Here is a 10,113-nt window from a genome sequence, read left to right as displayed (position 1 = left end):
TTTTGATATAATAATGTTGTATGTGTAATAATTTTGATTGAATTAAAGTGATTTTGTTCTATATTATAATAATTATGATTGTAACTACTAAATAAATAAGAGTATTTTAGGATGAAAAATATATATTATAAAAAAATATTTTTACCTTTTCATTTTATACAAGTCATCGATGGTTTAATTTTAAAAAATTTAGTTTGAAATTTATATATGAATATATTATGATTATGATTTCACGGAAAGTGAGGATCGGTAGTGTATAAAATCCACTCTTATGCTTATATTTTGATTAAACTTAATAAAATTTTACTTCAATTAAAATCATAATTATTTGATTGAACAAGCTAGCATCTTGGCCTTTTTGATTGAACCATGAATAATGTACTTTATATAAATATATGTTTATTTATATATTAGGATCCGACTAATTTTAGAGATGGACAATTTTCACATTTCTTGACAATAGATTTGAACCATCACGAGAAATTCATTGGGTAAGCCGTGGCTACAACTAGGGAGAATAAATAAGATGGTCCATGCACCATAACTAAAGAAAATAAATGCACGTGGAATTCAATTGATGTGGAAAGGAAACCCCAAAAATTAGGGACTTCGTGAGCCACATAAATTATGGTCATACCTTATTTTGAATTTTAATACAAGGCAAGGAGAAAGTATAATCGAAGGTTAATATCTTATCCCTAACCCATTATATCTAGGTAGTTTGAAATTTTTGTTAAGCTAGACTGTTTGTCATGCTTCATGCATTATCTATATAATTTTATTAATAATTAATAGAAAATTTTTATAGGACTAAATAATTTATGGATTAATTGGATCGTAATAATTAAATATCTATATAAAAAAATTAAAAATTATATATATATATGGTATTATAATTTTAAAAAAAATGTTAAAGTAATAGTCGATTATCTTTTTTTTCCTAAAAATATTTTTATTCTAACACAATAATTTATAAAACATTATTCCATAACTACTACAATAATTTAACTTTTTTTAAATTACTATATATAAAACACGTATAGTAAAACATTTTTTATTAGTTTGATTAAAAATATTTAAACTTTAATGTGACAACTAAAAGATTCAACTCTCACGTATGGCAGAGCGCTCATGTAGTATCACAAATATCTATGATTTAATTTCTAATTATAATGTATTATAGGATATTTTCCTAGGTTGTCCTCACTGTCCGTAGATAAGTTGAAATTTTTCATTTTCCTCCGTTTCTAATGTTTAACAGTTTCTATTACGACATAATCATCTTAACAAACAACTTAATAAAATAAAATTAAATGAAAAAAAAAAAAAAAAAAAAGAGAAAGGAACAACTTACTCCTTTGGTGGTTGATAGTTGCTTTTAAAAAAAAAAATAGAGAAGAAGAAACAAAAGAGGAGTGTTTTACCTTCTTCGTTAACAATCTCGACTATAGTCTTGGTGAGCTCGACAACGACACAAAGAGAGCAACATAAAATAGACTATTATTGCGGTGTTAATAAAATCCTAGAAATATGAGAAAAGGAAGAAGATGCGATGGTCGAGGGGCTGCTTTTGTTGTTGGAAAAGGGTTGTAACTGATGTTGCATTTCTTGCTTATTAGAGAAGAAAAATGGAAAGAGAAGAAAGCTATTGTGCTTGAGAATAGGAGACGAAGAAACTGCAAATTTACTTTCATTAGAGAAGAGAAGGAGAAGAAGGAAATAAAGAAGTAAAGAAAGGGGAAAAAAAAAAAAGGATGTGCAAAGACACGACAGGGATGCAACATGTGCAGGGAGAAAAAAAGAATGTTTCTTCAAAAATACCCTAATATCTTAAACTTTGTTAAGTTATAACTTGACCAAATCAACTCCAAATCAAATATGTAGTTAATTTCAATTTTTTGACGATGAATAATGGTAATCAGCTGATCAAAGTGGCGGCGATGCATAATATTCTTTTTCTTAAAAAAAATTCAGAAAAGGGGGTCTTACCCCTTGTCCCCACTTGGCTATGCCTTTTTGGTGGGATGATAATTTTAAGATATTGGGTAGTTGGCTCATCCATTATGAGTATTTTTAAATTTATTCTGATGACTGATAAAAAAAATTCTATAGAATCAAATGAATCATCTTCAAAATTAGTTAGCTCAAAAGATTAAATATACAATGCTAACTTAAAAAAAATCAACACAACTAAAGAGTACAAATTAGTCTATGTAAGTTACCACCCTAAATTAGTCAGTCTATGTAAATAAGCATAAGAGGAAGTAATACGCAATCACTTTAAATTCAGTTACAAATTCGTTACAAATAATGCATAGAAAATCTCCCCCGGTGGGCGATGGTCTCAATTCTAATGACATAGATGACCATGTATAACTTAACACGGGTTAGAGTGAACTGGAGTTATTTTTTTCCGATTAGTTATCAAGATAAATATAAAAAAAGTCACTTATAATATACTGTAATTAAAATTTAAATCTTAAATTCTTAATTATCTATTATGAGATGATAAAAGAGGCTCGTTAAATATGGGTCAAATGAGAACGTAGAAGTTAAAATCAAGGAAGTCAACACAAGAGGGTTAACAGACCCATCAAAGGATATCCGAACAGAGCTCTACATCATGCGCCGATTGGGCATGTTTTTCCCGACTAGTAAAGGGATGACCCAAGCAAAGCACCCGTGCAGCCAAGATCATCAGAAGTTCGTCACAGGACAAAGGAGCGTTGAGATGACCGAAGCATTATTCTGGTCAGGCGAGAACATACTATCGAGACTCATCGTCGCATGGAAGAGTAACCGAGTCCGGCTGAGCGGAGGAGTACTAGGGCGAGCGGCTATCTCGCTCGGTCGATCAGTAGGATCATTGACATATCTCAGGATATCCTTTTGGAGATAGTACCGTCGACACAGAGCATGGTCAATAGATAGGTAGTACGACGACAAATTGGGGGTGTGCCTACGACCAATTGGAGAATGTGTCCATAATCACGTGTCCAGGACTAATTAGAGAACGTGTCCATGACCAATTGGGTAATGTGTCCACGATCAATCGGGGAACGTGCTCACATATCGAAAAACGTGCACATCGCCATCAGAACATTATATAAAGGGGGTCGGTCCGTACACCGACGGAGGTATGCATTATTCACTATTTATACTTATGCTATTGTTGTTTCGTCTTCTTCTTCATGTCGGTGATTGACTTGAGCGTCAGAGGATCAACGCTGAAGACCCCTTCCCTGGTTCGGCATTGACGTCTCTTGTGCTTACAAATCGGAGCACGATCTATATCCAATCAACGCAGTAGTCATATCTCTAACTTTCCATCTCCATGATTTTTAAATAGGATCAGTCTATTAATAAACCTAACCATTATACCATTACCTAAGAGTTGGCACAATGCCTAAGTTTAACTTCAGCATTAGAGCTTTAGATAGAGAAAACAGAAACCTCTACTATTTCCGGCGTTGCCTCTTTTACATGATTAGTCGAATGCCACTGGTATGATGGGTCTAAACCAAGTCGATAAGAAAGTGGATCTAACGTGGAGCCCAACCACATGGTCTCAACTTATTAAATTGTAGTGGGGTGGGGCGGGGGAATCATTATTCGTATCAACAAACAATAACTATTTTCTTTTCGTACCAACAACACAATTCTATATTTGCACAACTCTACGGTTGCTTCCTAAAGGATAAATGATAATCTATTTAGTGTTAGTGTCATGGTTAACCTCTCTAAATAACTAACACATACATACAAACCTAATTAAACTTAATTTTTTTGCTTCATGATTGACTGAATCTTGTAGTCCTATGATTTGAATGCTACGGGTCAGATTTTTGGACGTCATAGACGATGATAAATAACAAGAAGAAACCCTAGAATCTACACGTGGATTTTCCACATTTGAATCCGTCGGATCCAAGGGGCGAAAAACTCCGGCCCCACCAAGGGAAATCCAATCTTGATTTCTTTGTTTACTATTGATTGTGTTATTGAGACATTGGTGGCTCACCTACCCCTACTCCAGTAGCCACCGCCCCTGGAACCATTTCACCCTCCTTCCTCCTCTCTCTTCCACAAGTGCACCCACCCCCATGGTTTTCCTATATAAGGCAAAAATCAAAACGACCCCGGGAGATTCCATTTCCATCTACCATTAAAATAATATTCGTCTCATTTTATAAAATAAATAATTTAATAATACGCTATAAATTATAGGACAGATCTTTTTATCTATAAAAAAAAATTAGGAGATGATTTATTTTTAATTATAGTTAGATCATAATTATAATATGATAATAATTAACTATGATTTTTTAAAATTTATTGTCCCATTAATTTATAATTTAGATCGAAATGAGCGGTCGGACGTCGTCAAAAGTGGACAAGTGTTCACGATGAATCTAGAGAGGGATCACAACTAATTACGGTTAAATTACAACTACGATCCGACTGAAATTGAGAGTGGACCATCCCGATCTATTTTTTTAGACCATCCCCTGATCTATTTTTTTTATGGGCCAAAAGATTAGTCTTATAAATTATAAGAATAGACAATAAGAAATACCTAGGATGAATACAATCATTGTTTTACTATAACTAATAATATTATCAAGTCTCAAGACTTTGATACAATAGTCAATAGTCAATAGTCAAATAGCCAGTTAATCAAATATTTATGATTTAAATCCCAATTGCAGTGTGCTATAAGATAATTTCTTGTGGAATGATAAACTTAGGAAGTTTGGCCGCTTTGAATCGGTAATCATGAATACTTTCTAATTTATTTAGTCGATAGAATATAATATTGAATCATTCATTTTGAGATTAATGGTTAAAAAAGCTAATAATATTATCATGATTCGAGATCAACTACTTAGTGAATTGACGCAAGCGCTTAGTTGGGTCTATAAAATTTGAATAACTGGATTAAAAAAAAACTAATAACATTATATTATAGTATTTATAATTCATAATAAAAATTATAATATGAACAATATAAATATTTCTATCACTCGTCAAATCAATATTATATTAATTATAATAACTATAAAATTTACTAACTAATCTCAATATTATATTATAATAAGTATAAGATTTTACCAACTAATCTGGAAGATAGATAATTTTTCTTTTAATTTATATATCAGATAAATCTAAAATACAATTTATATTCTTATTTGTTTATCACTATCATATCAGTAACAACTCGTAATTATTATAAGGAAAAAAAATACTTTTAATCCTCTTCTATTCTCTATCCCGTAGTATTTTACCTCTTGTATTTAAAAAATAATACTTAACCTTCCTTTCTTGTGTAAAAGATAATTATATCCTTCTATTTATATTTTTTTATAATATTAAGAGGAAATAAATATTAAATTGATGTGGAAAATAATTATATATATCAGTAGATTAATTTTTTAATTATTGATTAGTTGGATTGATGGTATATACAAAGAGAAAAATATACATAAAAGTACAAAAAAAAAAAAAAAAAAAAAAAATAGAAGGATCAAGTGATAATGCCCTTTGTCACTCACCCGGATCTATGGTTGATATTAGTTTGTCGATGTGTCTGCTCTCAGTGTCCTGCAAAGTAAATCTTGCTAGCTAGGGGTTGACATTGTTAGTGTTATCCTCGTTGACCGTCAAGTCAGTGTGATGAACTGAGATATGATACTCACGTGCATGCATAAGAAAAACACAAGAGCTTGAAGAAGATGAAGAAAATTCACTTTCGCGTAAGGAAAGAAAATTATACTTTTACATATTTTCACGGAACCTTATATAATCGTGAATAGAGGCGGATATAAAATTTTAAATTTAGGGAGAAGTGAAAAAAAATAATTAATATACATTGTATTCAAAGGCTGGGCAACCGGGACGATGAAAATATATATTTTAAACTAATTTATTTTATTTCATTATAATTAAATATTCAATCAATTTAATATAATTTTTTCCTCATAAAACTATAAAAAAAACTTTAAAAAACTAAGGATATAATTATGTTTTAATTTTTTTTCACATTTTACTTTAGTAAAGAAGTTTAAATGATATTTTTAAACTATAGGGATAAAATACTACTTAATATGATATTCTAACGATTTTATTGTTCTGGTAATGAGAATATTTTTGGAAGACAGGTTCATATGGTAATAAATGAAAATAAGATATCCAATTAATTTTTGCCATTTTTATTTAAAATAATTAAATTAAAAAAGATTATTATTTTATTATTTAAAATCATATAGACAATCACATGTGCTTGACTTGTGGGCTCCCACAGCTATCTATTGGTCTAGCCTTTAGGCACCCGTTTTATCTTTCAATATTTAAATATTTTCTTGGATTTTGATGATAAATAAGATAATTTTTTCAAATGCGGGTATATTCACAACTACCCAAATCTGTACCTTGCACAGAAAGTGCTCAGGCGGAGCTAGTCCCCAGTCATTGAGCCAACTGCAATTCGACACGTGCTGAGGGAGTTTCCATCCTATCGGCTGCTTTTACTCCACGTGAAGGACGCGTCAATTATGGCAAAGATGATGTCGTAAATTCGCGACGTGGCGCAATCAAAGCCCTCGGCTAGTCCCACTCCGAGCCTCACCCGTAAAAAATACCCACCGCGCTTCTAGAGAGCGGTCGAGATGACTCCGCTCCGTCGCTGATTGGCCTAACCGGTGAGGGATCGTTGTGGGACCCGCAGCGGCCACGCGGAGACCGGTCGCGGGTAGGTTCAGATCCGATAAAATCGAATAAAACGGTGCCGGTATATGTTGCCCGACTTTACTATATAAGACCCTCCTCTCTCGCTTCCAACGCTCGCCAATTTCCGTTGCTCTCTCTTTGCCTCTCGCTGTTTATAACGCTTCCTACGCTTTTCCCGCTAGGGTTCCGTTCGCCTCCGCCATTCCTCCTTGAGATCGCCTCTGTCTGCTTCTCCGGAGGTCGATCGGCGTAGTTTTATAACGTCTTTCGGCGATCTCTTCGTCCCCGCCTTCTTCTGAGCGGCCGGCGTGGGGATTGCGCGGTCCTCTGTTAGCGCGCTCGGGCTTCCCTTCTCCATCTAAGAACTTTCCTGCTTCGCTTGAGGGGGTGGCCGGGGCTCCGGCCTCGGCGGCTTTTAAAGCCCCCATCTTGACATCGAGATCTAAAGGGTAACGTTTTTTTATTCATTTTCATCGCGATCGGGAAGGGATGTCAGCCCTCGCCTGCGTAGACGCTGCAGTTCCGCCTCCTGGCTACAGCGTAGCGTGGGACGGCGCTCTTCCCGCGCCAGGGACATTCCCTGGCGGCACTCCGATGACGGCGGGCGCCGCAGTCTCCGACCGTCCCGTCCCATGGTCCACTGATCTCTCCGCCGCGCTCTACCGCATCGATGGTTGGGGCGTGCCGTACTTCTGCATCAACTCTGCCGGCGATATAGCCGTCCGGCCTTACGGCACTGCGACTCTCCCCCACCAGGAGATCGATCTGATGAAGGTGGTGAGGAAGGCTTCCGATCCCAAGTTCTCCGGCGGGCTAGGCCTCCGCCTCCCGCTTCTCGTCCGCTTTCCTGATGTCCTCAAGCACCGACTCGAGTCCCTCCACTCCGCCTTCGAGTTCGCCATCCAATCTAATGGCTACAGCTCTCGCTACCAAGGGGTCTACCCGGTGAAGTGCAACCAGGATCGGTACATCGTGGAGGACATCGTCGAATTCGGGTCGCCTTTTGGGTTCGGCCTCGAGGCCGGGTCAAAAGCAGAGCTCCTCCTGGCCATGAACTGCCTCTCCAAGGGAAGCCCTGAGGCTTTCCTCATCTGCAACGGGTACAAAGACGAGGAGTACATAGCACTTGCCCTAATTGCTCGAAGCATGGATCTCAACACAGTGATCGTCCTGGAACAAGAGGAAGAGCTCGACTTGGTGGTGGAAACTAGCCAGAGGCTCGGTGTCCGGCCGGTGATTGGCCTCCGGGCAAAGCTCAGAACCAAACATTCCGGCCATTTTGGATCTACCTCAGGTGAAAAGGGCAAGTTCGGTCTGACCACTGCACAAATCCTCTCTGTTGCGCACAAGCTTCAGCGACTTGCGATGCTCGATTGTCTTCAACTCCTGCACTTCCATATCGGCTCGCAGATTCCGTCAACGGCACTTCTTTCCGACGGTGTCGGCGAGGCCGCCCAAATATACTGTGAGCTCGCAAGGCTTGGGGCTTCTATGCGGGTGATTGACATTGGCGGTGGCCTGGGCATTGATTACGACGGTTCTCACTCAAGCGGATCGGATATGTCCGTTAGTTACAGCCTCGACGAATACGCCGGCGCTGTGGTGCGGGCCGTGAAGTTCGCTTGCGACAGGAAGCAAGTACGCCATCCCATCATCTGCAGCGAGAGCGGCCGGGCTCTCGTGTCACACCACTCGGTCCTTATCTTCGAAGCGATCTCATCCAGCACCGGCAAATCTCAGCCATTGTCGTCCATGGCCCCTAATCTGGCCTACTTTCTCGATGAGCTCGCAGACGATGCACGTTCGGAGTACCACAACTTGATGGCTGCTGCGTTCCGTTGCGAGTACGAGACCTGCGCTCTTTATGCCGACCAATTGAAGCGGAGGTGCGTCGACCAATTCAAGGAGGGCATTCTGGGGCTGGAGCACCTTGCGGCTGTTGATGCCTTGTGCGACCTCGTGGCGAAGGAAATAGGGGCGGCCGATCCGGTGAAGACATACCATGTCAATCTCTCTCTGTTCACCTCTATGCCCGATTTCTGGGCTATCGGTCAGCTGTTCCCTATCATCCCAATTCACCATCTCGACCAGCGGCCGGACGTCAAAGGTATTCTCTCGGACCTGACATGTGACAGCGACGGCAAGGTGGACAGGTTCATCGGCGGTCAGTCGAGCCTCCTGCTACACGAGCTCTGCGGAGTCCCCGGTGCTGGGGGTGGGTACTACCTGGGGATGTTTCTGGGCGGGGCTTACCAGGAGGCGCTCGGCGGGCTGCACAACCTGTTCGGGGGTCCCAGCGTCGTGCGGGTGTCGCACGCCGACGGGCCGCACTGCTTCGCGGTGACGCTAGCGGTGCCCGGCCCGTCGTGCGCCGACGTCCTGCGGGCAATGCAGCATGAGCCGGAGATGATGTTCGACGCCCTCAAACACCGCGCTGAGGAGTGCGCCGCCGGGTCCGGGGATGCTCTCATGTTCGACGCCCTCGCCCACGCCTTCCATTCGATGCCGTACCTGGACTACAGCACCGCCGCCCAAGCACCAGGTTCCAGCAGCGACGGCGAGGGCACGGACGCCATGACCAGCGACTCGGAGGCCAGCGGCGGAAGCAGGGAGGAAGAGGAAGACGAAGATTGGGAGTTCATGCGTTGCTTGAGCGTCTGAATCCCTGTTTGCTTTACCTTTCGTCCGTCGGAGTGTTTCGCGTTACGATGCGTTCGGTAACCATATCCTTAGTCGGTTACAAAAACGCAAGCTTTGAATTTCGTAGGCCAAGGGTGGTGATGTCGTCTTACCGCCTGGGGCAGGTCGCGTCCTTCTGTTGCCTACTTTTTCTGTTTTTTTTTTTCAAGGAAGGGAAGCCACTTTTAATTGTATCCGCCAAACAAACATTTCTGTGATGGTTGGTTGAATATTCCCTTCGAATATCTTTAACGCGCCGCGGCCGGAATCTCTGATTTTTAAATTGACAACACAAGAACAAATTGAATTGAGTTCGGGGGCCGAGACGATATCTGAACAGTGGAGTAGGGCATCATCATATTCATCATCCATGACTTTTTCCAATTCACATTATTGAAACATGGGCTGAGTGTGGGCCACCATGTGAAAGTTAACAAAGAGGGCAATAAGATCATACGTTTTGCCGCTCCCATGTGCCATGTGCCCCTAACGCCGCTTTGTCGGATCGAGATGATGGCGGGTTTGGCCTCCGTCTCTCAGCCTTACATTGCTATTTAATATTATATTCTTTTTTCAGCATAATTTGTGTGCTCAATTTGTGGATTCAAAAATAATCCCATCCGAAAATATCCAATTAGGATGGTAGGTTTTCGAATTGGGGTTGATTTCGAATTGAGATTTTTTAAATTATAGTAGGATCAGATTGAA

At 39.7% G+C, this 10,113-nt stretch overlaps 1 protein-coding gene across 1 annotated transcript; it reads left to right on the top strand.

Annotated features, from left to right (window-relative positions):
* The first annotated feature begins 6,838 nt into the window (after positions 1-6,838).
* LOC121980644 (arginine decarboxylase-like) lies at positions 6,839-9,599 on the top strand. Its single transcript, XM_042532767.1, has one exon. It carries the CDS (start codon positions 7,216-7,218, stop codon positions 9,385-9,387), a length of 2,172 nt encoding a protein of 723 aa, XP_042388701.1. The 5' UTR covers positions 6,839-7,215; the 3' UTR covers positions 9,388-9,599.
* Positions 9,600-10,113: the final 514 nt, after the last annotated feature.

Source organism: Zingiber officinale, chromosome 5A (genome assembly GCF_018446385.1).
Source record: "Zingiber officinale cultivar Zhangliang chromosome 5A, Zo_v1.1, whole genome shotgun sequence".
NCBI lineage: Eukaryota > Viridiplantae > Streptophyta > Magnoliopsida > Zingiberales > Zingiberaceae > Zingiber > Zingiber officinale.
Note: the sequence above shows the minus strand (reverse complement) of the source record. Positions and strands in the feature narration are given on the sequence as shown.

Excerpts from the sequence above, each read along its gene's own strand:
- LOC121980644 (XM_042532767.1), top strand. The coding sequence starts at position 7,216 with ATGTCAGCCCTCGCCTGCGTAGACGCTGCAGTTCCGCCTCCTGGCTAC.